The following is a 26,985-nucleotide window of genomic DNA, read 5'->3' on the forward strand; positions in this document are numbered from 1 at the left end:
CATCTTTGAGCACCTGGGAGGCTACATGCAGAAGGGACGGTGCTGAAGAAGGTGCGGAAGCATCCAAAACAAAGAGTGGACAATTTATAAATTTTCAGTCTATCCCTAAAAAGCTTAAAAAATCAGCACATTCTACTAGATGAAAAGAAGATAGAGATTAAATTGGTTGGAGACAGCCAGAAAGTACAAGGTGTTAAAGAGAGATTGGAACTTTATTGAGACTTTCTCCCTGATGAAATCAGAATTAAAAGAACACTAGAAGGTTCAGTTTGGAGAGAAACAGCAACTGTTCAGGCACAAATACAAATACTCCTCTTGGGGGGATCTCTGGATCCTAGATTTCCCCCAGACCCCACCACTCCCAAAGAGGCAGAATTCTGCTGGAAATCCACCTTCACAGAGCTGGGCAAAACCAGGCACTTAGTACATGTGCTGACTGAATGACAGGCCTGTGGGCAGTTAGTGAAGAGGTGAGTCAAGGAGTGAGGAGAAGAGAAAAAGAATTCAAAGAGAAAAGGAATATGAAAAGAAAAATAGATGGAGGAAGAAAAGTGTAAAGGGGAAAAGAAACAAAAGAGCACACTGATAATGTAGCCCCCCAAAAATATAAACATTGTATGAATTCATTAGCCTCATTCCACCCACTTTCCCCAAAGCAAGGGTGACATCAACAGCTGTGACAATGCCCATACACTGCTGCCATTTTTTACTTCCCTTACTGCACTGACAAACACAGATATGTACTAAGGAACATTAAGAAGAGAGGTGGGAGGGCAGACCCCCACAAAGGTGAATGAAGGAGAGAGAAGGCAAGGGTTTTAGGTGGTTTTTTAGAAGAAAAGTCCAAGTTCAAGTTCATCAGTCCAAGTTCAAAAGTCCAAGATTCCAGTTCATCAGCCCCTGGTCACCAGGCTCCGTACCTGTCCCTTACATCAATCCCTTTTCTTTTCTGGTTGACGCTTTAAAAACAGTATGCCAGAAGCTTTGGAGCCTCTGGTTTTCTTGAAGGTTGCAGGCCCTCTGCAAAGCCAAAAGCAGCAGCCGCTGGGCAGCATGCACCAGAGCACTAACAGTTCTGGGAAAAAGGAGCTCCCAAACTGCAGTCTCTGCATGGTCCTAATCTGATAGACAGTTGGCTCACACTGCCTGCTTCTCAGATTGCCTTGGCTTCATTTTCACTCTCCCTCTGGTCCAGAACTTCCTGACCTAGGCCCGTGGTTGAGTCCCCAGGACAGCTGACTCCCTATGCTGAGAGGAGCCCCTCCAGGCAGCTTTAGCCAAGTGCCCTGGGCTTTTACAAACCACTCACCCATCCACATTTCCTCAAAAGGCTGCTGATTCTGTCCAGGCTCTCCCCAACCTGCCCTCCACAGTGGCAGTGCATATCAGCCAGGCAGAAGTCTCCCACAAGAAGTTCCTTCTATGTGCCCTCTCATCTGTGGTATCTCCCAAATCCCTCTCAGACAACATTCACACATATTCACACTCACTGATTTTTGAAGGCCTTGCTTTCCCAGGGCACAGGATGTGGACATCAGCATCTAGTTCAGGTGGGAAACTGAATGTTAAGCCTCATTAACAATGGCACAGAGTAGCTGGACCTGCTTCCGACTCATAAAAACTAAATTCTCCGTGTTTGGTGCATCAGGGAATGGAGAAGAAAAGGAAAAAAGGACATGGTGGTGAAAACTGGGAAGGAAGGATTCTTTCGCCAAGTGTTCCCACAAAAGTAAGTGTGGAAACAATCTCTGAAATTTAGGAGAGGCTGGCTGCCCAGAGAAGTCCCTAATGAAAAGGAGCAAGACCTCTGTTTTCCTCTCTGAAACCCAACGCCTTTGGGATCTGAATTTTCCAAGACATGCAACAGACAAAGACACTGCAAACCAAGTAACCCTCTGAGCCCTTCTAATACTCTCACTTAAGTCACTTCCAGGAAGTAAGTTACCTGAATACACTGAACACTCACATTCCTCTTGGAGCTGCTAACAGGTCCAGCTCCCAGCTGGCTAAGAAGTCTCCATCAGAGAACTGGCTGTGAAGGAGGCAGCTCTTATCCTAACCTGGGAACTCTCCTGCTTATAGGGGTCTGGAAGCCTAAGGCACTGCCTTACCCCTTCAGGAAACAGGGAAGAGATCCTGGAGATAGGCTGAAAACCTAGGTAGAGTTAGACCTAAGAGACTGCCCCCTGTTGAAAGTCAGCCCAAACTTTGGAGGCAGCAGAGGTCTGGGGAGCAAACAGGAGACTGCATGTGGAAGGAAACCAAAATGGACCTGAGGACTCTCTGTAACTCAGGTCTTCACTCTCCTAGCTCGTAAAGAAAAAGGAATTTCAGCCGCTTTTAGCTTATTTCACCCTTATTAATTCAGTACATAGTAGAATGTCACTGCATTCTGTCCCTCCAAGAGAAGGCCTGGAAAAGCAGCTGTAGCCTGACTTATCTCAGTCAGGCCTCCTAGCTGAAGCAACAAAACGAGCACACCATAATTCACAGTTTCCACTCTCCTCCCCTGACCCATGGACTCAATTAACTCCCAAATCTCCAATGCCTAATTCTCACCAGTGTGGCTCAAAGGGTTAATAAACCAGGATTTCTCAGACAGGACACAAGCTCGTTCACCAATAGGAACTTGAGAATGGCTACACAACAATCTAGTGTTTCCTATAGCGATTCTTTGGGGTTTCCCCACACCCTGTCTTGTCACAGTTGAAAGCACCTGGATTCTTCCCTAGCCCAAGGCTACCCAGGAGGCTGGGAAGCTCATGGGTAATGGCCCGCTCAATCTTCTCCAGAAAGCAACCTCCCATGTAGGAGCACTGCTGGGAGAGTAGTTTGAAACTAGAAATGGGGTTGATGCCAAAGAAGTCCTTGTAGGCCTCACGGTTGGGAAGGTCAAATTTGCTGACATTGGTCTTTGCCAGGATGGTCTTGAAGATGTAGAATTTATCAGGATCTTCTACAATGTCCTTAAAGACCAGTTCTCCATCACTGAAGAAGGTCATTTTGTCCTTGTAAGTCTGAAGATAGCGGTCAACCAAGAGGGCATGGATGCGGACTCGAATAGCATGCTGGCGGATGAAGGCAATCTTATTCTCCAACCTGTTCTCAATCACCTGGTTCAGGTCTTCCAGAAGGGAGATCTCTTCCTGTAGAAACAGTTCCCAGTGGGTGTCGGGCTTATAGTCTTGTGGCCAGAACGAGCTAACATAAACCCTTGGGGGCTCTGTGACATTGATGAGAGGGGCCAAGCTCCAAAAGAGAGCACCATAAACCCGCATAAGCATTTGAGTGGCCAGGTTGTCAGCCTTGTTCAGGATGATCCTTATCTGGGATTCACGTCCCTTCAGCTGGCGGAAGAGCATCTCCAGCTCCAGACCCACGTCCAGCTTGGTTGGGTCAAAGACGACAAAGATAAGGTCGGCTCTGTCGATGAACCACTGGCACACATCATTGAAGGGGTAACCTTTAGGAAGCAGGAATGAGAAATCAAACTGAGTAGGCATTCCTTAAAATCCCTTGCACCTCCTTTCAGCACTGAACCATTCCAAGGGCTGAAACAGGTAAAAACACTAGGGATTTTCTGGTTTTCTAAAAACTTTTAAAGAATTAATTGTGTATCTCCTGTTCCTTGCCAACCTTCAACCGAGAACAGCTTGATCCTTGTCAAGCTACGTGGAATCCAAGTCTCCCGGGAAGTGAAATGTTTTTGTCTAAATGGAGATTTTCCTACTTCTAAAATGACCTGGGGCAGTGGCAAAGCTGCTGAAGGAAAGAAGTCAGGGAATTGGAAAAAAGAGAGAGAGAGGATGCTATTGGTGTAACTGTACACCCGCCACTTTTTATGCCTCTGGACCTCATAGGCAGTACTTTATTCTGGTCGTAATGCATTTAGTGTTAAGGTCGGTCCCTTTTTTTTATTTTTATTTTTATTGTGCTTTAAGTGAAAGTTCACAAATCAAGTCAGTCTCTCACACAAAAACCCATATACACCTTGCTGCCACACACTCCCAATTACTCTCCCCCTCATGAGACAGTCTGCTCTCTCCCTCCACTCTCTTTTCCTGTCCATTTCGCCAGCTTCTAACCCCCTCCACCCTCTCATCTCCCCTCCAGGCAGGAGATGCCAACATAGCCTCAAGTGTCCACCTGATCCGAGAAGCTCACTCCTCACCAGCATCCCTCTCCAAACCATTGTCCAGTCCAATCCATGTCTGAAGACTTGGCTTCGGGAATGGTTCCTGTCCTGGGCCAACAGAAGGTCTGGGGGCCATGACCACCGGGGTCCTTCTAGTCTCAGTCAGACCCTTAAGTCTGGTCTTTTTATGAGAATTTGGGGTCTGCATCCCACTGCTCTCCTGCTGCCTCAGGGGTTCTCTGTTGTGTTCCCTGTCAGGGCAGTCATCTGTTGTAGCCAGGCACCATCTAGTTCTTCTGGTCTCAGGATGATGTAGTCTCTGGTTCATGTGGCCCTTTCTGTCTCTTGGGCTCATAATCGCCTTGTGTCCTTGGTGTTCTTCATTCTCCTTTGACCCAGATGGGTTGAGACCAATTGATGCATCTTAGATGGCCGCTTGCTAGCGTTTAAGACCCCAGACACCACTCTTCAAAGTGGGATGCAGAATTTTTCTTAATAGATTTTATTATGCCAATTGACTTAGATGTCCCCTAAAACCATGGTCCCCAGACCCCTGCCCCTTCTACGCTGGCCTTCGAAGCATTTAGTTTATTCAGGAAACTTCTTTGCTTTTGGTTTAGTCCAATTGTGCTGACCTCCCCTGTATTGTGTGCTGTCTTTCCCTTCACCTAAAATAGTTCTTATCTACTATCTAATTAGTGAATGCTCCCTCCCCCCTCCCTCCCCGCCTCGTAACCATAAAAGAATGTTTTCTTCTCAGTTTAAACTATTTCTCAGGTTCTTATAATAGTGGTCTTATACAATATTTGTCCTTTTGCAACTGACTCATTTCACTCAGCATAATGCCTTCCAGGTTCCTCCATGTTATGAAATGTTTCACAAATTCCTCACTGTTCTTTATCATTGCGTAGTATTCCATTGTGTGAATATACCATAATTTATTTATCCATTCATCCATTGATGGGCACCTTGGTTGCTTCCATCTTTTTGCTATTGTAAACAGTGCTGCAGTGAACATGGGTGTGCATATATCTGTTCGTGTAAAGGCTCTTATTTCTCTAGGATATATTCCGAGGAGTGGGATTGCTGGACCGTATGGTAGTTCTATTTCTAGCTTTTTAAGGAAGCGCCAAATCGATTTCCAAAGTGGCTGTACCATTTTACATTCCCACCAGCAGTGTAGAAGTGTTCCAATCTCTCCACAGCCTCTCCAACATTTATTATTTTGTGTTTTTTGGATCAATGCCAGCCTTGTTGGAGTGAGATGAAATCTCATCGTAGTTTTGATCTGCATTTCTCTAATGGCTAATGGTCGTGAACATCTCCTCATGTATCTGTTAGCTACCTGAATGTCTTCTTTAGTGAAGTGTCTATTCATATCTTTTGCCCATTTTTTAATTGGGTTATTTGTCTTTTTGCAGTTGAGTTTTTGCAGTATTATGTAGATTTTAGAGATTCAGGCACTGATCAGAAATGTCATAGCTAAAAACTTTTTCCCAGTCTGTAGGTAGTGTTTTTACTGTTTTGGTGAAGTCTTTGGATGAGCATAGGTGTTTGATTTTTAGGAGCTCCGTTATCTAGTTTTTCTTCTACATTCTTTATAATGTTTTGTATACTGTTTATGCCATGTATTAGGGCTGCTAATGCTGTCCCTATTTTTTCTTCCATGATCTTTATAGTTTTAGATTTTATATTTGGTCCTTGATCCATTTTGAGTTCATTTTTGTGCATGGTGTGAGGTATGGGTCTTGTTTCATTTTTTTGCAGATGGATATCCAGTTATGCCAGCACCATTTGTTAAAAAGACTATCTTTTCCCCATTTAACTGTTTTGGGGCCTTTGTCAAATATCAACTGCTCATATGTGGATGGATTTATGCCTGGATTCTCAATTCTGTTCCATTGGTCCATATATCTGTTGTTGTATCAGTACCAGGCTGTTTTGACTACTGTGGCGGTATAATAGGTTTTAAAATCAGGTAAAGTAAGGCCTCCCACTTTGTTCTTCTTTTTCAGTAATGCCTTATGTATCCGGGGCCTCTTTCCCTTCCATATGAAGTTGGTGATTTGTTTCTCCATCTCATTAAAGAATGTCGGTGGGATTTGGATCGGAATTGCGTTAAATGTATAGATCGCTTTTGGTAGAATAGACATTTTTAGAATGTTAAGTCTTCCTGTCCACAAGCAAGGTATGTTTTTCCACTTATGTAAGTCTCTTTTGGTTTTTTGTAGAAGTGTACTGTAGTTTTCTTTGTATAAGTCTTTTACAGCTCTGGTAAGGTTTATTCCTAAGTATTTTATCTTCTTGGGGGCTACTGTAAATGGCATTGACTTGGTGATTTCCTCTTCAATGTTCTTTTTGTTGGTGTTGAGGAATCCAACTGATTTTTGTATGTTTATCTTGTATCCCAATACTCTGCTGAACTCTTCTATTAGTTTCAGTAGTTTTCTGGAGGATTCCTTAGGGTTTTCTGTGTATAAGATCATGTCATCTGCAAATAGATATACTTTTATTTCTTCCTTGCCAGTCTGGATGCCCTTTATTTATCTAGCTTAATTGCTCTGGCTAGGAAGGTGGGTCCCTTTTGAAGTGCATGAAGCTCAGCAGACCTGAGTTGGAGCCTCATTGTTTAGGTTGCACGTTCTATTAGGTAGATGATGCTTCCTGGATGTGTTTTGTACACTTCTGCCTTTTTTTCCTTTATGTCTTGAGATAAGGCTTCCAAGCATGATTATTGCTTTCCTGTGTGATAGTTAGGGAGCTCTGAGGGATTTGTTTTGGTTTTTCTGTGTCATATTTGGAAAACCAGAGTTTCCCCATGTAACCTAATGGAAAGATGCCTGTAATAAATTCCCTACTTAGCTCTTATTGATATGTTGTCATACTACAGATCGGTGCCGCTCACCTCATTGGTGGCTTGTATTACCTGATCATATTTCTCAAAATTCATAACTCGCATCAAAAATCTGAATTGGTGACTATAAAACAAAATAATACTTGTGAAGAGTGTGCTCTTATATATGAGACTAAATGGGCAGCTCCTGTCCAGAGGTGAGATGAGAAGGCAGAAAGGGACAGGAGTTGGTTGAATGGACACGGGAAATCTGGGGTGGAAAGGGGAGTGTGTGGTCACATTCTAGGGACAGCAGCTAGGGTTACATAACAATACGTGTATAAACTTTTATATGAGAAACTAACTTGAGCTGTAAACTTTCACCTAAAGCACAATAGAAAAGAAAATTAAAATTAAAAAAATCTGAATTGGCTGGGGACATCTAAGTCAATTGGCATAATAAAATCTATTAAAACATTCTGCATCCCACTTCGGAGAGTGGCTGCTGGGGTCTTAAATGCTGGCAAGTGGCCATCTAAGATGCATCAATTGGTCTCAACCCACCTGGAGCAAGGAAGAATGAAGAACACCAAAGACACAAGGTAATTATGAGCCTAAGAGAGAGAAAGGACCACATAAACCAGAGACTACGTCAGCCTGAGACCAGAAGAACTAGATGGTGCCCGGCCACAACCAATGACTGCCCTGACAGGGAACTCAACAGAAAAACCCTGAGGGAGCAGGAGAACAGTGGGGTGCAGACCCCAAATTCTCATGAAAAGACCAGACAATGGTCAGATTGTGACCAGAGGGACCCCAGAGGCCATGGTCCCCAGACCTTCTGTTAGCCCAAGACAGGAACCATTCCCAAAGCTAACTCTTCAGGCAGGGATTGGACTGGAATATGGGATGGAAAATGATACTAGTGAAGAATGAGCTTCTTGGATCAAGTGGACACACGAGAGTATGTTGGCATCTCCTGTCTGGAGGCGGGTAAGAGGGCAGAGGGGGCCAGAAGCTACCCGAATGCACAGGAGGAGAGAGAGTGGAGGGAAGAACTGTGCCATCTCATTGGAGGGAGGGCAATTAGGAGTGTATAGCTAGGTGTATGTAAATTTTTGTATGAGAGACTGACCTGGTTTGTAAACTTTCACTTAAAGCACATTAAAAATTAATTTTTAAAAAAAGGAGGGATTTAAGGGAAAAAAAATTAGGACTTAACATCAAGACCTAGATTGGAACTCAGGTTTTAGCACTGGCTAGCTGTATATTAAAAGTTTCTAAGCATTAGCTTTTTAGCTACAAAATGACAGTAATACCTAAATTGCTATAAAGACAGCTATGTTGCTATAAATGTGGGAAAACATATAACTGCACAGTGCCTGTTGCCTAGTAGGTGCTCAGAATATTTTAATTCTTTTAGTCCCTTGTTGCCTTAGTTTTCTTATTTTCAAAATGAGACTAGGACTACCTACCTTGAAAAGTTTTTTATGATGATCAATCAGTAATGCATAAAATTATCCAGAGTTAATTTACTATTATAATTATTAGTGATAATATTATTACTAATAATAAAACAAGGTCTGGTAATAACCAAAATGGGAGTTAAAACCATAAACTGAGATCCACCATCTGGTCCTGTGTTCCTCCAAGTGCCCCATCAGTACTCATCTGTGCATATAGCCCTGTGTTATGGTAATACCTAAGTGACCTAACATACCATGTCATAGCCTAGAACCCTCACCTGAAGGCAAGCAGGGCTTTGGAAAACATGATAAAGATTTATGTTGAAGGAGGCCTGGTGAAGCAGGGACTAGGGATAGGAGGAGTCCCAGACCTAAATTAGCTAGAGGTTAAGTACGCTTGTATTGGGATAAATCCAGGCCCTTGATCACTCGGGACACAATAAGCCTCCCAAAGACAATTTGGCCCCAGCTTGGACCTTTAGGAGCTATTTCCTGGGAAAACCAGCCCTCCTCTTAGGAAAATACCGATTATCTCCAAATGAAGCCAGTCCTTGGAGAGGTAGGAAGACAACGTCCTCCAAAACCTAAGTGGCACCACAGTGACAAGAAGGAGGTGAGAGCAAAGGATGTACCTCCTGGTCTTGGAGACCACAGTTTCTCTCCCCTTCCTAACTGCCACCCTGTCGAAAATAGACTTCTAAGGCAAAGCTCATGCTATTCAGAAATGAGCGTTGAATTACCTCTTTCTTGCTGCTTGCGGTTCTCAATGATGCCTGGTGTATCCACAAAAGTGACCCGCTCCAGAAGTTTGTGAGGGACCTCGATGCCTATCAGCTTCTCCAGAAAATTCTGACCAAACTTCTCAAGGGGTGAGAAGGACCGGGCGCTGTCAGCAGCCATGACAATGCCCTCAATGGTTTTCAGCTTGGGCCCATGCATGAGGACCGTGAACTCGGAGGTAGTGGGCTCAGCACCTGCACACAAGGAGATAAGCATCAGTTGGGAATACAACACACGGGGAAACAGACCCAGGGGTCCCAGAGTATGTGGATAAGCAAGGTGTTTCAAGGATTGTTTTGCCACAGGAATAGGATTTTGTGTTTGCTAAGGTGCTCGTTTCTTACACGCATTTTCGTTATTCTATTGAAGACTCATTTAAATATTTTAGGTTTTCACAGTACTTTTACATACGACATTTGAATTCCAATAATCACACATGAAAACTTCTCTATTACCTGTATAGAGCTGGTAGCGAGTGTTTTCCAATGCAAGGAGGTAGTTTATCATGGTTGATTTACCGACACTCCATGGTCCAAGGAAGAGCACCATGGGCTTGGAAGTGATTTCCCCATCTGTGGGCAACAGGAATTAGAAATGTAAGTGAACCAACAAGGTTTCTTACTACAGGAGTGGCACTTTTGTTCATAGTGCTCTGTCTGCCCAGACAGTCCACCTGAGCTGTGGAGCAGTCAGTGGTACTTTTCTTGCTTCATAGGTGGATCACCCAGTTAAACAACAGCAGAAGACGTGACTTTGGCCTTGTTCAGACCCTTGGCCTCTCTGCACCAGAAGGAGGAGGAGAGTGAATTCAACAGTCACTGTCTGAGAGCTCACTATGGGTGAAGTGTCCTGGTTTGGATCTAAAGGAGACTAGTTAAAAGGGGAGGGCAGAGCTTCTACATGGAGAAAAATGAAAATTCTGTTCTTTCGATTGATAACAGATAAAGAGGGATGTAAAAGAAGCTGACAGAACCTTGAACAATCGGGACGGCAGGCCCTGCCTATTCCTTGGCCTCTGTAGCTCCCCACCACCCCCTTAGCTGTGGCCACCGAAACTTCCCATGAAATTTCTAAAAATTTCAAACCCACTGCCATCAAGTCAATTCCAAGTCATAGCGACCCTACAGGATTGAGTAGGACTGCTCTATAGAATATCCAAACATGTAAATCTTTATGGAAGCAGGCTGTCACATCTTTCTTCCATGGAGCAGATGCTGGGCTCAGACTGCCCCTTGGAAACCCTATGGGACAGTTCTACTCTGTCGTGTAGGGATGCTATGAGCTGAATCCACTGGACAGCAATGGATGTGGTTTTTTTTGTTTTGTGTTTTTTTTGGGGGGGGGGTTCTGACTACTCAAACCAAAAAAACCAAACCAAGCCCATTGCCATCGATTCAACTCCAACTCATAGTGACCCTGTAGCACGGAGTAGAACTGCCCCATAGGGTTTCCAAGGCTGTAATCTTTACAGAAGCAGACTGCCACATCTTTTTTCCATGGAGTAGATGGTGGGTTCAAACCGCTGACCTTTTGATTAGCAGCCGAGTGCTTAACCACTGTACCACCAGGACTCCTTCTGTCTACCCATTCTGTTTCCAACAGGTGATGATTATGAAGGAGCTTTGATAGAAAATATGACCTCTGCAACAATAAGCTCTTTCTGTGAATGGAACTTGGTTTCTTAGGTAATTCGCATGTCACTTAGCTTCTGAATTGCTCCTTCACCTGCATTTCTCCAGATTGCTGGGACTTTGTCACTCACAGGTTCTTTGTGGTTTTGTCTTTGTCCTTTTCTTGAATACGTAGAATCTCAACAATACTAGCATGCTTAAAATAGTCAACATTAGATAGATTGTAATTAAGAGCTTCAACAGAAAGTATGACTATATAAGGAGCCATGAAGGTACAACAGTTAAATACTCATCTGTTAACCAAAAGGTCAGTGGTTTGAAACTACCAACAGCTCTGTGGGAGAAAGACTTGACAATCTACTTCCATAAAGATTTCAGCCTTGAAAATCCTTTGGGGAAGCTCTATTCTGTCCTACACGTCACTATGAGTCGGAGTTTGGTTTTTTGGGTTTGTGCTTAGTGTCCTTCCAAAGGCCATGTTGGAGAGAATACCCTGCCTGGGCCACTCCAGTTGGGGTCAATAAGAAGAAAGAACAGAGTTCTCCAGGGCGTGGGTGCAAGAGCCTCTTTGACATGGAGCATGGCCACTCTCATGGCTGATTTTCAGCCTCTATTCCCACAGCCTTTCACTGAACTAGCCCACAGGCCCAGCCCTGCAGAGTTCAGCACTGACGTTCTTTAGGCGTCTTTGTCTCTTGAGCCTGGCAGACAGTCCTAAAAACAGTAGGCATGCAATATTTTTCATTTATGTTAACATTTTTATGTTTGAAAATCAGAAATGTAAAGAGATTTACAGTATAAGTCTCCCATCCCTGGCCCAGGCTGTCACACCCCCACTAAGAGGTAATTGCTACAAATTTCTTATGCATTCTTTCAGATATTCTAATGCATATAAGCAATATTGTTGCTAGTTGCCATCAAGTTGATTCAGACTCATGGTGACCCCTGTGTACAAAGTAGAACTGTCCCATAGGGTTTTCAAGGCTATGACCTTTCAAAGGCAGATCACCAGCCCTGTCTTCTAAGGCACCTCTGGGTGGGTTCAAACCACCAACCTTTTGGCTAGTAGTCAAGCACTTAACCATGTGCACCACCCAGTAGCCTATGAGCAATGTCAGTATGTATCATAGTCCCCATCTTATTTATAAAGTATACCTTGCTTTTTGATGTATGGTTTTCTTTCTCTAAAGTGAAAGGTCAGCAAATCAAACCCACCAGCCACTCTGTGGGAGAAAGATGTGGCAATCTGCTTCTATAAAGATTTATGGTCTTAGAAACCCTACTCTGTTCTACAGGGTCTCTATGAGTTGGAATCAAATATACTTGACAGCAGTGGGTTTGGTTTGGTTTTGGTATCCCGTTTCTGGCAAATCTAAAGGCACCTCTTCTGCTTCATCATGGATGTATAGGCATTGGTGTGAGGTTACAAAGTCTCTCAGCTGTTTTCCTTTGTCTTCCACACCATCCTTCTTTCCCAGCTCTAAGACCAAGTGGTTTGGCCCTCCATGAACACTGCAGTCTTAACAGCAGCAGAGGCAAGGGGGCTCCAGGCTGCTCAGGGAATGGTGCTCCCAAGGGAGCATGTAGTTTCCTGGTGCCGCTCTCACTATCTGGACTTGGCTTTTCTCGGTCTCTCAAGTCTCTTGGCAGTGCCTTTGGGCAGCTCCTCTATAACCCTGTCCCCCAGTATCTCATCTGTGGCCTGCTCTATATGCCAGTAATGCCCCCCACTGTAGAGGACTAAAATAGCCACCTGTTGCCATCTAATCGAGTCCGACTCATAGTGACCCTACAGGACAGAGTAGAACTGCCCCAGAGTTTCCAAGAAGCGCCTGGCAGATTTGAACTGCCGACCTTTAGGTTAGCAGCTGTAACACTTAACCACTACGCCGCCAAGGTTTCCAGCTAAAACAGCAGCACCCCGGAAAAGCCTTCCTTGTGGCCTGTTTCTGAGAGCTGGAAGCCCAGAGTTTCCCTCAGCCTCTTGGGCCTGTTTAAGAGACTCTTTATGGAATCTCTGTGGCTATAACAGGATTTTCCTGCCTACCCCTCAGCCTGCCTGTCCCTTCCTGACTGTGCATCTCGCTGTATTCACAGGTGGAAGGGAGGGGCTGGGCATGTGATCACTTCTAGGTAACACATGTGTGCCTACCATTTATAAGACATCATCTTGGTCTCCTAGGACTTAGCTTTATCTTAAACCCAAAGCCCATTCCCATCGAGTTGATTCTGACTCATAGTGACCATACAGGACAGAGTACAACTGCCCCATAGGATTTCCAAAACTGTAATTTTTATGGGAGCAGACTGCCACATCTTTCTCCTGTGGAGCAGCTGGTGAGTTCGAACAGCCAGCCTTTCAGTTAGCTTTAACCACTGTGCCATCAAGGGGTCCTTGAAACAGGGTACTCCCTCAGAGAAGTGGAAAGTTATAGCCCCTAATCCCGCCTGTGTGATCCTGGGCACCCCAGCAGTTCTCCAGGCATCAGGTTCCTCTTCAGTAAAGTAGGAATAATATATACCTTCTAATACTCTAAGGAGTCCTGGTAGCGCAACAGTTAAGCGCTTGGCTGCTAACTGAAAGTTTGGTGTTTTGAAACCACCCAGCGGTTCTGTGGGAGAAAGACCTGGTGATCTGCTCCTGTAAAGATTACAGCCTAGGAAACCCTATGGGGCAGTTCTACTCCGTCACGTGAGGTCACTTTGAGTCAGAATTGATTTGATGACACCCAACGACACCAGTACACATACAGTTTGAATAACATGATCCCATTTTTTAAAAAACAGATATACTTTTATATGCTTATGTATGCCAAGGAAATGTCTGGAAGTATTCAAAAGAAACTATGACAGTGGGGTGTCTTTGTGGATGGAATTAGAGAAGGTAGAGATCAAGAAAGAGGTTTTTATTTTTCAATTTATACTATTCTGTATGGTTGGATTTTTTTTTTCTTGAATATCTAATGCTTTATTATTTTGAAAACCAATTTTTTAAAAAGCCCAGACCCAAGGGAAGCAGAATGAGAGAGAAGGAGGAGGGAGGAATCTAGGCCAATCAGAGGAGTTAAGACATGATGCTGTAAGTGAACAGGGAGCCCTTGTGGGCCTTGAGCTTAATGCATACGGAAATCAGTATCTGAAGTGCTGGTGCATAACTGCTGATATAGGAAATACTACCTATGATTTGTAAATTATGGCGCTCTCTCCATACTGTGAAGAAAGGCCTAGCAGTCTGTTTCTGAAAATCAGCCAATGAAACCCTATGGATCACAGCGGTCCGATCTGCAACAGATCATGGGGATGGCACAGGCACAGGCAGCGTTTTGTTCCATTACGCACAGGGTTGTCATGAGTTGGGGCCAACTTGAATTCAGCTACAAACAACTCCCAGTGAAAGAGATGGTTCACATTCCTGAGTATCTGTTCCTCCTGACTCGTCAGAGGAGCTTAGCTCCATACCTCCTCACAGGCACATGGTGTGGAGTACGTAAACCATGAGGGTGGATGGAGAGACCTTGGCTTCTCAACCTGTTCCTTCAGGTACACCCTCCATCTCTGGGCCCACAAGGCTGTACCTGTGATCTCATGCTGCCGAAGCTCATTGTACTTGTAAGACTGCTCCAGGGGCTTGATGGACGAATGGTAGATCTTTCGAAGCCGCTGCAGCACCACTGGGAGCAGAGTGAAGGGAGAGCATAAGGCAGAACAGACCGCACTCAGCCTTGTGTGTGGGGTCAGCCTGGTAGAAAGGGGCCTTTTGCCACCCAGTGATTATGTGATATATCCTCTCTTTTCCCACCTTACTCATGCTTGCCTTAGGCCTGGAAGGCTGGGAGGCATGACACCCAGTAGGCCGTGTACAGCGACCCTGCACCCTCACCATTACTGCACTCTCAGGTGCTCCTGGGAGGAGTCAGACACCCCAAGTGTCCTTCTGCAAAAAGCACAGCTCTGGGAAGAAGCTGAGGCCCCACTCTGGGACTCCCAGGACAAGACTGGACACCTACAGGGGTGAGGCTGCAGAACAGAGAGGAAGGAACGTGGAGCCAAGGGTCAGGCTAGCTAGACTTCCTTCGCTCAGCACCTTCCAGGTGTGTGTCAGGAGCACATTGTTGACCAGCTCTGAGTTTTTGGGAGCTCATCAATGAGAGGAGAAAACAAGCCCCACTGCAATCCTACGAGGAGGAAGTGAAACACCAGACATGAAAGGACTTTATAAACTACAAAAACCAAACATGATGAAGGGCTTTCTAAATGGCAAAAAAAAAAAAAAAAAAAAAAACACAAATGTGATGAGCAGCCCTCTCCTGCTGCGACAGACAGGCTGCAGTGGTCCCCATGGTGGTAGCACACAGCTCTTTCCTCCTCTCTGCCAGGCCAGAGCCCCCAGCTCCACTGCTCTCCTCTTGTGGTTCCCTCCGCCTCTGAGCTCAGCCCACCCTGCTCTGGCCTTCTCTGGCCATGTGGCTGCTCCAGCCCCAGCCCCATCACCCTCCTCTGTTACCCGAGTAGTCATCAGTTGGCTTGTCCTCATTCAGCATCAGGGTTTTCTCAATGTGGGAGCGGTCCCGCATTGGGACTTCTTCACTCACATCCTCCATCTCTTCTGGGGAGAGAAGCACAGAGGAAGGTCAGGTCAAAGCCACCTAAGGGCCAGCTAGACTCTGAGGCCCTGCAAAGAGGGTGAGGGAGGCCTGGAGCAGGTACTCAATGAAGCCCTGACAAGTGCGATTGAACTGAGTTCTGTAGGACAGCATTTGAAAATCCAAACTCCATGCTCCATGATCCGTTTTACTTATTTGACAAATACGTATTGAATACCTACTGCATGACAAACACCAAGCATCTTTCTGGAAATACAATGGTGCACAGAACAGCTCCCACCCTTGTCATATTTGCAAGAAGCTATGAGGTTACTGAACATTTTGATCAAAGACTACAGAAGAATGCTGATCAAAAGGGGGAAAATGCAGATCAGAATTTCAAATTCTCATTGGAATCCAGACTTTCTAGAGCCACTGAGGCTAGATGAACCCCTGAAACTACTGCCCTGAGATAATCTTTAAACCTTAAACCAAAAATATCCCCTGAAGTCTTCTTTATACCAAACGGTAGTTTAGCTAAAGCAGTAAAGAATGTCTGCCTTGAGCATTACGCTCTTTTAAAGAACTATCTGTATGGGATCAAATTGACAACATCAACTCAAAAGACTAGATAGGAAACGTAGGGAGCAATGAGTTTATGTCAGTGGGGGAGGAACAATTTGGGAAAGGAGGGTGAGAATGGTTGCACCACTTGGAGAATGTTGTACCTGTAAAGTGTACATGTAGAAACTGTTGAATTCATGTATGTTCTGCTGTGTATATTCTCAACAACAAAAAATAAAATAAGTTTTAAAAGGAAGCTATGAGGCACTTAAGAGCGGTGTCTACCCAGCCTTAGCAAGGAGAGCCAGAGAAAACTTCCGTGAGGAAACCAAGCATGAGCTGAGGTCTGCCGAGTAAGAGTTACTTAGATGAAGGAGGCAGGGTCCAGGGACAGCAGAAATGGCTGTGAAAGCCCCTGGGCAGGAGGGGTTAGCAAGAAACAGGAAGGATGCCTGGTGCTGGGCCACAGTGAGGGGGTGAGTGGTGGGAGCCAGAGAGTTCAATGGGAGGGGTCTTGGTGCAGCGGAAGCCAGGGAGGAGCGCTAAGCACACAGCTGACATAACTAAGTTAGCATTGTATCGGGACCCCATTGGGTGGTGGGTGGAGGTTGGGCAGGCAGGGGCTGTCGTGGGGGGGTCTTGTCTAAGTCAACTGTTGCATCTGACCAGCAGATGCCATGACAGTCAGCAGTCTCCTGAGAGGGGACGCTCCCATCCTTGCGCCTCTGACATCACAACTGTTTCCACCCAGGCTGATTGCACTATAGACTTGAGGTGACTGGGGAGTGACAGGCTTAGGACTGCCAGACACAGGGACATTGGTTCCACTAGGGACGGGAAGCAGATAATTAGTGCTCCTCAGGCAGCATGTCAGAGCTTGATTCTTTACCAGGACCAAACCCAAGCCCCCACCCCCAGAACAGGGAGGACAGAGAAGGGGAGGAGTGTAGGCTGCAGGTGCCCCTCCCTGTATGGAGTGTGCAAGTACCCAACAAGCGGTGGTGGTGTGTGTTGTTGAGTCGATTCCGACCCATAGCAACCCCATGTGACAGAGTAGAGGGTTTCCAAGGCTGTTATCTTTACGGAAACAGAATGCCACATCTTTCTCCTGCAGAGCCACTGGTGGGTTCAAACCACTGATCTTTCAGTTAGCAGCTGAGCACTTAACCATTGAGCAACCAGGGCTCCTTCTCAACACGTAAATTAAATTCCTGCAAGGAAGCCTGTCGGGAAGGCATCTTGGAAAGTGGAGGATGGACTCTAATCCCCCTAGTATGAAAGCCCACTTTTTGGTTCAAGTCACCGTACTTGGTTGGTGGATGAGGCTCTGAGGAACCCTGACCCTCCCTGGAACCTGGTCAGTCTCTGGAATGCACCCAGTAGCTCTGGCCTTGACCTTTTCACTCCTCTAGCCCTGAGAGGTGGCTGCCCCTGCACCAGGTGGGCACCGGCAGTCACAGTCAGCCAGTCCTCCCAGCATAATCCTGACCTCTAGGTCCCACTGTGCCAGCCCACCAGTGTGATCACCCGGGGGTCCTCGCCCCATGCCCACGAACTCCCTGCACCTCCCTCTAACAGCCTGCCATAGGGCCTCAAACCCCACTGCTATTCCCCCTTGTCCTTGAGGTTAAGGCACTGATCCATGTTAGAGTGCATCTAGGAGACCTCAGGGTGGACTCCCGAGGGCTCAACTCAGGAGTGACCAGGTGCTGTGGCCCTCCATGGCACAGCCTGGCACTCAGTCCCTCCAAACTGAAGGAAGTGGCTAGCGAGCACCCCAAAGGGACCTCCCTGGGCCAGGTCCCCTGGACAGGGCCTTCACCTAAACACCCACTCTGTCCCTGGCTGTCCCTCTGCCCACGAGACTTCCTGAAAGACTGCTAGGGCTGCTTCTAAGGAACTCCTACCCTTGAGGATCAAGTGTGGGGGTCCCCTACCCTGCTGCCCCTCTTCAGGGTCCTCTGCCTCAGCGTTCTGTGCCTTCATGCCCTTCGGCCTTGTACTCAATTCCTCCGTGCTGGGCTGGGCTCCCTCCTCCCCATGGCTTGAGCTTTCTGCTGCTTCCTGGGACTCCCCGGCTTCTTCCAAGCCAGCAGATCCTGCTTCTTCTGAACTAGCCCCACTGCCACTGTTCTCTTCAGATTCTTCTTTGGATGGTATTCCGTCCTCGTCTCCATCGTCACTGTGGTCACCCTCTTCTTCAGAGGAGGCCTCATCAGGGCCCTGCACAAGCACCTCCTCTGGCGGGCCCACTGGGGGACAGTCCTCCTTGGTCTGCCCTGCCTCAGAGCCCTGTGCTCTCCCAGACTCTGCGCCAGCCTCCTGGCTGGGGCTGGGCTTCCCTTGGTCCTCTGGCTCCTCCTGGTCCTCAGGCCCTGCCCTGGCTTCTGGGTCAGCATCAGCCTTGGACTGCTCTTCCACTGACTCAACCTCTGGGACTCCGCCTAGCACTTCTGGCTCCTCGCCTAGCACTTCTGGCTCCTGATCAGGCTCTGAGCTGCCCTTGCCTCCTTTCTCTGAACTGTGGACTTCCTCGACCTCTCCACTATGAAAGACCCCCGAAGCTTCAGGCTCCACTGTCCCTGCTGCTGCTTTCTGTCCAAGATCATCTTCTAGAGCCGCCTCAGCTTCCTCAGGGACCTCACCACTCCCAACCTGGCCTTCTGCCTCCCCGCTGACTGCTCTCTCCATGGGGAGCCCATTCCCAGCCTCCTCCTCTCCTGGACCCTCTCCTGGACCGAGCTCTGGCTGCTTCTCTTCCAAGGGCCCCTCTTTCCCTTCTGGAGGAAGGGCACTTGCTCCTAGTGGGCCCTCTTCTTCCTCCCCAAGTCCAGCATCATCCCCAGGCAGAGCAGACTCTAAGGCTGAGGCACTGGAAAGGCTGGCTTCTGGGTCAGCACCCGGGCCTGCCGCCATAGGAGAGGCCCCCGGGGAGTTCTTCTCTGGGCTGTCCGCCTCACTGCCATCCGGGAAATGGAGGAGCAGGGTCTTCTCTGGAGGGACCGCATCTGCATAAAGCACCCTCTCCTTCTCCTCTAGACTTGCATCTCCAGCAGAGAACTGATTCTCCAACAAATTGGCAACATCTTCTGTGCCACCCGAGGCAGAGACTTGCAGTTCTGAATGATTAGAACATTATCGGTCAGTTTCACAGGGTTGGCACTCGTGTTGCTTCTCAAAAGCATCTAAATAAATCTAGCTCCCATCTTCTGGAACCATGGTGTAGACCTGCTGAGCAGTGTTACACCCATCCCCTGGGTCTTCTTAACTACCCTCTCTGACAAGCAGTGTTGTTCTCCCCTCATGTGGAAACCACAGATCAGGGAGGGAAAGAACCACCTGCCCACTGTCCATCCCAAGGTGAGTTAGCAACTGGACTGAACCGAGGGCCTGCTCTCCTGCCCTTGACCTTAGACTCTTCTGCTAGCTCCTGGTGACTGCACACAGATGGAAGCTTGGGCGAGTCCTTCAAGCCCTTCCTCAACCGCGCTAATGGGCACATGCAGCCTGGCCTACCAGGAGATATTTCCAAGACATAACAAATGCATGTGCATTTCACCCTCGTCAGTTCCTAGAGTCATTAAGTAGCGAGCTTTTTATACCACTATCAGCAAAGGAGTGAAAACAGGTGTTTGCAGGCGAGATAATCTTAGGTTACATGGCAGAGTATTTAGGGGATTACTTGTGGCTCTCAACCTTATTAAGTCACACATCCAGCCCTGTCCCCTTAAGGACAGGCATTTACTGGCCTCTCTACCTCAGATCACAGTGGATATGGCCCAAAGACGAGAAAGATCCAAAAAGGGCAGGGCCTGGGCTTCCCAGCGGCCTTAGCCAACCCCTCCTGAGGGGATTCCCTTCTAAGGGCTGACAGCTTTACCCAGAGAGCTGAGGGAACAGAAAGAACACAGCAGGAGGAGTAGAGTGGGGCTAGGTCTGTACGGGAGACAACTGCCAGAGGCAAGCTTCATTGACATGGAAAAGGGGGTAGGGAGGGCTCACCCAGGCTAGGATCTGTTTAAGGAGGAGGCCCACCATGGGAGGACAATGCAGGCTTGTCAGATGCAGGGACCACAGGAGTCCCACCTTGAAGTACCTGAGACAGCCACCCAGCTCTCCCTGTTGGCCCCGTTCACCCTGACTGGCAGGGTATCTGCCTGCTTTCCAAGGAAGCAGCATCCCACCTCCACATTCGGTACACACCCCCTCACCACCACCAATCTCTCTCAGGCCACAGGCTGGTACTCCCATCTCAGCCTCCACCAAAAAAAAGCCATTTTTTGGTCCTTATGCCTTGGGGTAATCACCACCCTGTTCCCTGAAATCTGGGGCAGCATCTAGGGATCAGGAATGAATGTTTTCTCATTGGTCCCTACAGAGCCAACCAGCTGTCGAGTTCATGATGACGGGAAGTTTGGGGGCCCTTTTCCTATAAGAGTGGCCCTGATGTAGCACCATTCACAATGACCAACTCAAGTGTCCATCAACAGACGAATGGGTAAACACAATGTGGTACATCCACACAGTGGGATGTTACTCAGCCGTGAAAAGGAATGGAGTTCTGATACACACTACAACATAGATGAACCTTGAAACATTAAGATGAGCAAAATAAGGCGAACCCCAAAGGCTATATATTGTATGATTACATTTATATGAAATGTTCAGAATAGGTAAATCCACAGAGACAAAGCAGATTAGTGACTGCCAGGGGCTGGAGGAAAAGGAAGAGTGAGGAGTAACTGGTTAATGGGTGGAAGGTTTCCTTTGGATTGATAGAAATGTCTTGGAACTAGACAGAGGTGATAGTTGCACAATATCGCAAATGTACTAAATGCCACTGAACTGTACACTTTAAAACGGTCAATGGTTAATTTTGTTCGGTGAATTTTACCTCAATAAAGAGAATATAAAAGTGTAACTCCCCATATTGATACAACACTTTTCCCACGCACATTCACAGTCGTGACCACATTTGAACCTCCTTTATTATTACTGGCAGCCAGATTTTAGAGATGAATAAGCTAAGTTCCAAAGAAGGTCTATGCCTTGCCCAAGATACTTGGCCACTAGATGGCTAGCGGGTAACTGGAACCCAGAACTACCAACTCCTTGTCCAGCCTTTCCATGTCATGATGTACTTGTGTTTAGAGGAGCACAGGGGAACCCCTCACTGCATGCCCATTCATTCCTGGCTCATGCTTCAAACGGTTCCTGGCTCCTGGATTGCAGGAACAGTCTTAATCCTCTGTGTTCCCAGGGCCTGGGATCCTACCTGGCCCACAGGAAGTGCTTAGAAAAGGTCCATGGTTAGGTATGGGTACCTTAGCAAAGGGGGCTGGGTGTTACTCATTAAAATTTTCTCCCATGACCATCTAAATATTTATAAGTCCTGGTTCCTTTACCTGTATCCCTATCCCCTCACCCTCTGGAGAATAAATCTATGGCAAGGACTTGGTTTAATTCTGGGACACTGGGAGTCACCTGAGCAGCAAGGTAAACACAATTCATATCACATAAGATATACACTGTATATGTATACATATATTCAGTATTTACATGTGCTAGACAATGTTAGGAAACCCTGGTGGTATAGTGGTTAAGTGCTACGGCTGCTAACCAAAGGGTCAGCGGTTCGAATCCGCCAGGCGCTCCTTGGAAACTCTATGGGGCAGTTGTACTCTGTCCTATAGGGTCGCTATGACAACTGACTCGACGGCACTGGGTTTGGGTTTAGACGATGTTAAGTATACATAAAACATTATGTTAATCTTACTTGCTTCAGTGAAGCAAGTGTTACTTTTATCCCCACTGTACAAATGAGAAGACTGGGATCAGAGACATAGAGTGACGTACCCAACGTCACATAGCTAATTAAGTGTCTGAGGCTATAGGGACTCCACGGCTGCAAAGAAGGTATTCTGACTCTAGCACTGGTTCGACACCCTAGCTCCTCAAAGTGGGTCCGCATTCCCTGGGGGTTTGTTAGAAATGCAGAGTTTCAGGCCCCAGCCCAGGCCTACTGAATCAGAATCTGCGTCGGAACAAGGTGCCCAGGTACTTCATGCGCACATCAGAGTGCAAAAAGTGCTGTCTACACCACTTCCCTGGTTCTGAGCCAGTGGTTCTCCACTGGCCGCGTGTCAGTCCCACCCCTCCCTCCTCAGAGACTTATTTATTTAATGCGGAGTGCAGGTTCAGCACCAGGATTACAAACCTTCCCAGGTAATTAGACTGGGCAACCAAAGTTGAGGCCACTACTAAATCAAATAATCCTGCCCCCCCCCCCACTACTCATGCACCCACTGAGAGGCTCCTGGGTTGGGAGGGGTCTCCCAGTGCCTGGCATTTACCCTCAAGCCTCCTCCACTGTGTGATCCAGCCCTTTCCACAAGCCCACGCTGCCTCCACTGTTGGTGATGATGATGGTGATACTGAGCCGAAAAGACCCTGGGTCTGACCTCCTGTGGCATTTCTGGTACTCTCGGAAGGCACTCTGTCCCATGGGGTGAGGGCTGCAGAGTCCCAAGAGAGATGAGGACCCCAGGCACTTGTTTTCCATACCCTTCACACTGTTATGTCTTCACTCCTGGGCCCTGGGTAGAGGAATTCAAGTGTGTGCACTCCCACCAGTACACGTGTGTACACATTTACATCTGCACCTTCCTTGGTTTATTAGGTAATGCTGAGCGGCCCCTGACCTCAACAATTTGGAGTGAAAAAGACCAAGGATGATGGCTTCCTGCCCTGTGACCTTCCTTCCCAGATTAAAAATAACCGTAACAGAATCTCTCAATGAAACAATTGGGCCCACTGGCCCCCCAAACACAATCCTCAGGAAGCAGCTGTGCCATGGGGCCGACTTCTCTAGGCAGCAAAGTCAGAAGCTTTAGGAGCCTCTCACTATGCTCAGTTCAGTTCTGTTTAATCAGAGCCAGGTCTTTCCCTCCCTCCCTCCCTCCCTCATCTCCCTAGCATAAGGTGCCATTCTCTGGCTGAAGCCCCCCATGGGTCCCTGGAGGTGAAGGTGGGGGGGTGCAGAGGACCAAGGACACCCTGATGGATGGGTCCCTGACAGGACAAGTCTTGGTCTATCCCAGAACACATGGTACTGCACTGTATGAGCCACTGCCAAGGCAGGTGACCTGGTCCACAAGCTCGGCTTTCTAAGTCAGGGGCTGTGAATAGCAGCCCCCAGCTCGGCAGGATCATGGGAGGGCTGGTGTGCCCACTCATCCTAGGCAGAGCTGGCATAAACCAGTTCCTCTTTCTCCCAACACCACCCTTTGCCATCAGCCTTTATTTGGGGGACAACCTTTCAGTGCTCCCTCCAGGCTCCTGGAATCAGCAGGAGCCCCGACTCAGTTCTTCCTCTCTTCACTGCAAACAAGAATACTCCAACCTTTCTTTCAGCTCCTACCTCATTCCAAAGCACTTCCACATGGACTCGGAGCACGTGAGTTCCCAAGGGCCTTGGTGCATGCAATTGGAGAGATGGCAGCTCTAGCCAGGGAGATCTAAGAGACCTATCCAAGGTCACACACTGAATGGGGATCACACACCAAATGGGGGCCACAGAGCCCGAGCCCACAGCCCTTAGTCTAGAGCTCTTTCCACTGTCCCAGTGGTTTGCAGACTGCGGCCCATGAATGAGGCCCTAAGTTTCCATGGTGATGACTAAGGAGTAAGGGGAAGACAAAGCAGTTGGGGTTTGTAGGCCCTTCAGCTTCCTGCCAGCAGCTTTCCTCTGATCTGCTCAGTCTGTTTCCCTACTTAGTGGGGAGAGGTGCTTGGAAACCATCGCTCCTGTCTCCCCAACCTCTTCCCTAGAAATCTTCCTCAACATCCCAGGAAGGCCCCCTGACAACATCTTTTAACTTTGCTAATCAGGATGTGCCATCACTGAGCTAGATGGCATCTTGGCTCTGTACAGGACTTGAAGCTGTTCAAAGAATTTTCATGCCCATGTTCTTGATCCTCCCAGCAGTCCTCTGAGGCAGGAATAGCAAGGATTGTTAAGCTCACCTGAAATGAGGAAACAGACACAGGAAAATTAAGCTGTTCACTCTCACTGAACAAGTCATGCATCCCAGATGTGGGCTAGAACTCTGGCTGAGAATCACAGGAAGGGCCCCAGTCACGTGGAGATGCTACCGTGACCTGCAGGGCTTTTCGAGCACAGATGCCTGGGCTCGGGTGGTCAGTATGTACTGTGCGTTCCACCACGTGACTCTGATGTCACCACCACGTGAGAAATACTACACTACACCACCATCAGCACAGCATCAGGGACTTCTGTCTTGAAGCTGAAACTGGAGATCACAAGACATTTTGTTGCATTTAACTGTTTGGAGCCCAGCTCTAGGCACTGAATTTATACAGTGTTGTCATAGAATGGAATGGAAACTCAGTTCCAGCCTAGTCAAGTCTCCTCGGCATTCATTCTAAACAAGGATTGGCTAAGGTTATTCCTCCACATCACTTCTCATCCCTTTGAGGGGAAACTATCAAATCCAAAGTCACACATAAGTAAAATATTTTTGACTGTTACTCAGACACAATTATACAAAGGAGGCATCAGTAATAAAGTCCGAAGAGTTCAGGGATGCCGGGCGTGGGCTCCCAACAAGTCCCAAGTCTTTCATCACCTGTTCTGCCGCCCAAACACTTCGAGGTCTCATAAGGCTACAACCCAAGGCATCTGGGAGCACCTCACAGAGTTTTTGTAGCAGAAGCAGGCAGACTGACCTCTAGATTTTACCTCTGGACATTCCTGAGTGGGCCAGTGTGGGTCAGTGGCCTCCTGGCATTACAGTTTCCTTGGTTTTATTCTACACAGTAAATGTCCACCACTCTGGGCCCCTTGTTCACTTACTTCTTGGATGATGTTTTTGGACAAATTTGCAGCCAATGAGGACCTTAGAAAAGAAATGCTGGCCAGGGGCAAGGGCTGGCCGCATCCCCCTAGACCCCTGAGACCCTTTTTCTCACCATTCAGTTGGCCTTCACCTCTCCCTCCCCGCCCCCCACTCCCACAAGGGCAACCAGGATGCCGTGAAAGAGGTCAGGTCACCATTCTTGGAAGACTGCTTTGGCCACCTGGCTGAGCTCCTAAAATCAGGGCTAATCCCACCAGAACAGCTTGTCCCTGGCTGGACTCTAGCCCCAAAATGATTCATGCAAAGGCTAGGATACAATGACAAAGACACTGATCAGAGAAGATCACAGGGTTTGGGGGTCAAAAGGGACCTCCTTTAAGACCAACTAGCTTGATTTCACTGATGAGGCTCCTAAGTGGCTTTCCCAAGGTCGCAAGCCTAGTTAGGCTAGTTGTCAGTGGGCTGGTACAAGAGTTAAGCTCTTTGATTGACTCCCTACCTCACCCCCCCACTCAGGGGCTGGGGGCTCAGCCCACTCCCAGGCCCAAGAAAGAAAATCTCCCCCGGATCTGTGGGGAGGAGCTGCTGATGGTTTAACTCTTGGGCACCAGGCAAAGAGAGAGCCAAACGAAGAGATAAACAAGTCTGACTTCCCCTAGGTCCCAATCAAATAAACACCTTGGGTTAAGGTCATGGCCATCTCAGGCTTGGCAGGTGACATGAGCAATGGGACCAGACCCAACTTACCCCCCAGGCAGGGAAGCTGGAGAAAGTCTACTTGGTTCTTGAGCTTAGGAAGCATATCTGATGGTTTCCCCAGCCTGTACTGGGACAGCAGCTCTGGGCTGTCCCCTGCCATGCTTCCTGAGCCATGGAGGACCCCAGCCCCCCAGTAACCCAGAGCCAGACTGGTCTCTCTGGATCCATGAGGAGATGCCTGGGCTGGAAGTGGGGGAAGCTGGGTTCTGCTAGCTATTGTCTTCCTAACCAGCAACATGACCTTGGGCCAATCCTTAGTTTCCCTTGAACCTCAGCTTATTCATCCATAGAGGAGATAATCATACCTGTTTTGCCAACCCCCTCAAATGTTTGAAACATTAGGTGATGTTTAGAAGCCTTCTACCAATGTCAGGTATAATAATAATAATTTCCTCGAAGAGCAAAGACTCCAGGCCAAATCCCAAATTCACTGACTGGGCCAAAACAGAACCAGCTTTGGACAAGAGCCGAGCTGACTCATCTTTCAATCTGCTCCTCTGGTTCTGGGGGGTCAGTCATGCACCAAGACAGCCTTTCTGCTGAGGGCTCCTTCTCTCTGTTTCCCAGGCAGAAGCAGCTCAGGCTAGGGGCTGCTGACGCCCTGGAGCAGCCCTGGAATCAGGAATGGACCTAAGCCGTCAACACTCATGGGGGCCAAGAACATGTCCTGCCGAGCCCAAAGTCAACTCCTGCGGAGGCTGACTCCCAGCCCAGCCAGCCCCCACTCAATCAGAAACTTCCGAGGCAAAGCACAGCTCCCTGTCTCCCCACTACCTCCCAGATCTCTTCCATCCATCCATGCATCCTGAACCCATGCTTCACCCAAACACAAACACCGAAGGGAACTCTAAACAGACCCATTCACAAGGGGCTGTCTGCCTGAGACTGTGTCAAAGGTCCCATCCAAAAGCAGAAAACAATTAAGGGCTCTTCAGAACACTTTGTAATGGCAGCACAATCAGAGAGAGGCCATCAATGGTACCAGCGTGGCCTCAGCGTTCTTATAAGCACAGCTGCCAAAACAATAAGCCCTTCAGGAACAGCTCAGGTTCTCTGAACCGCAAAGAGCAAAGAGTCTGTCTGGCTCCTGCTTGAGTTGCGCCTTGTTTATCCTGCTCGGCTGAAATCAGAGCTAGTATTTTAGTGCTTTTGAGGAGCTTTGCACACATGGCCACACATAGTCCTTCTCCTCCATCAGCCCATCAGTCTGCAGTTTCCCTGCAGAGGCAGGGAAAAGAAGCCCTGAAACCCGGGATATGGGCAGCTTAAGGCACCAAGCTGCTCCCTCTGCAAACTTGCTCAGGTGTCCTTGGCAGCTCCTGGCTCCCAAGAAAACCAGAGAAGTGTCCATTCCC

At 47.7% G+C, this 26,985-nt stretch overlaps 1 protein-coding gene across 4 annotated transcripts in view; it reads right to left on the reverse strand.

Moving 5' to 3' along the window:
• Nucleotides 1-548: 548 nt before the first annotated feature.
• The window catches only part of SRL (sarcalumenin), a 99,674-nt gene continuing 73,237 nt past the window's right edge, over nucleotides 549-26,985 (reverse strand). For all 4 annotated transcript variants that reach the window (XM_049903007.1, XM_049903011.1, XM_049903009.1 and 1 more), the window contains 5 exons: nucleotides 15,350-15,451; nucleotides 14,421-14,516; nucleotides 9,670-9,786; nucleotides 9,175-9,408; nucleotides 549-3,463 (listed from right to left, as the gene is read on the reverse strand). In XM_049903007.1, coding sequence (XP_049758964.1) covers nucleotides 2,652-3,463; nucleotides 9,175-9,408; nucleotides 9,670-9,786; nucleotides 14,421-14,516; nucleotides 15,350-15,451 — 1,361 coding nt within the window. In that variant the 3' untranslated portion in view covers nucleotides 549-2,651. The remainder of the gene's footprint in view (nucleotides 3,464-9,174; nucleotides 9,409-9,669; nucleotides 9,787-14,420; nucleotides 14,517-15,349; nucleotides 15,452-26,985) is intronic.

The sequence above is a fragment of the Elephas maximus genome, chromosome 12, assembly GCF_024166365.1.
Source record: "Elephas maximus indicus isolate mEleMax1 chromosome 12, mEleMax1 primary haplotype, whole genome shotgun sequence".
In the NCBI taxonomy this organism is placed as follows: Eukaryota; Metazoa; Chordata; class Mammalia; order Proboscidea; family Elephantidae; genus Elephas; species Elephas maximus.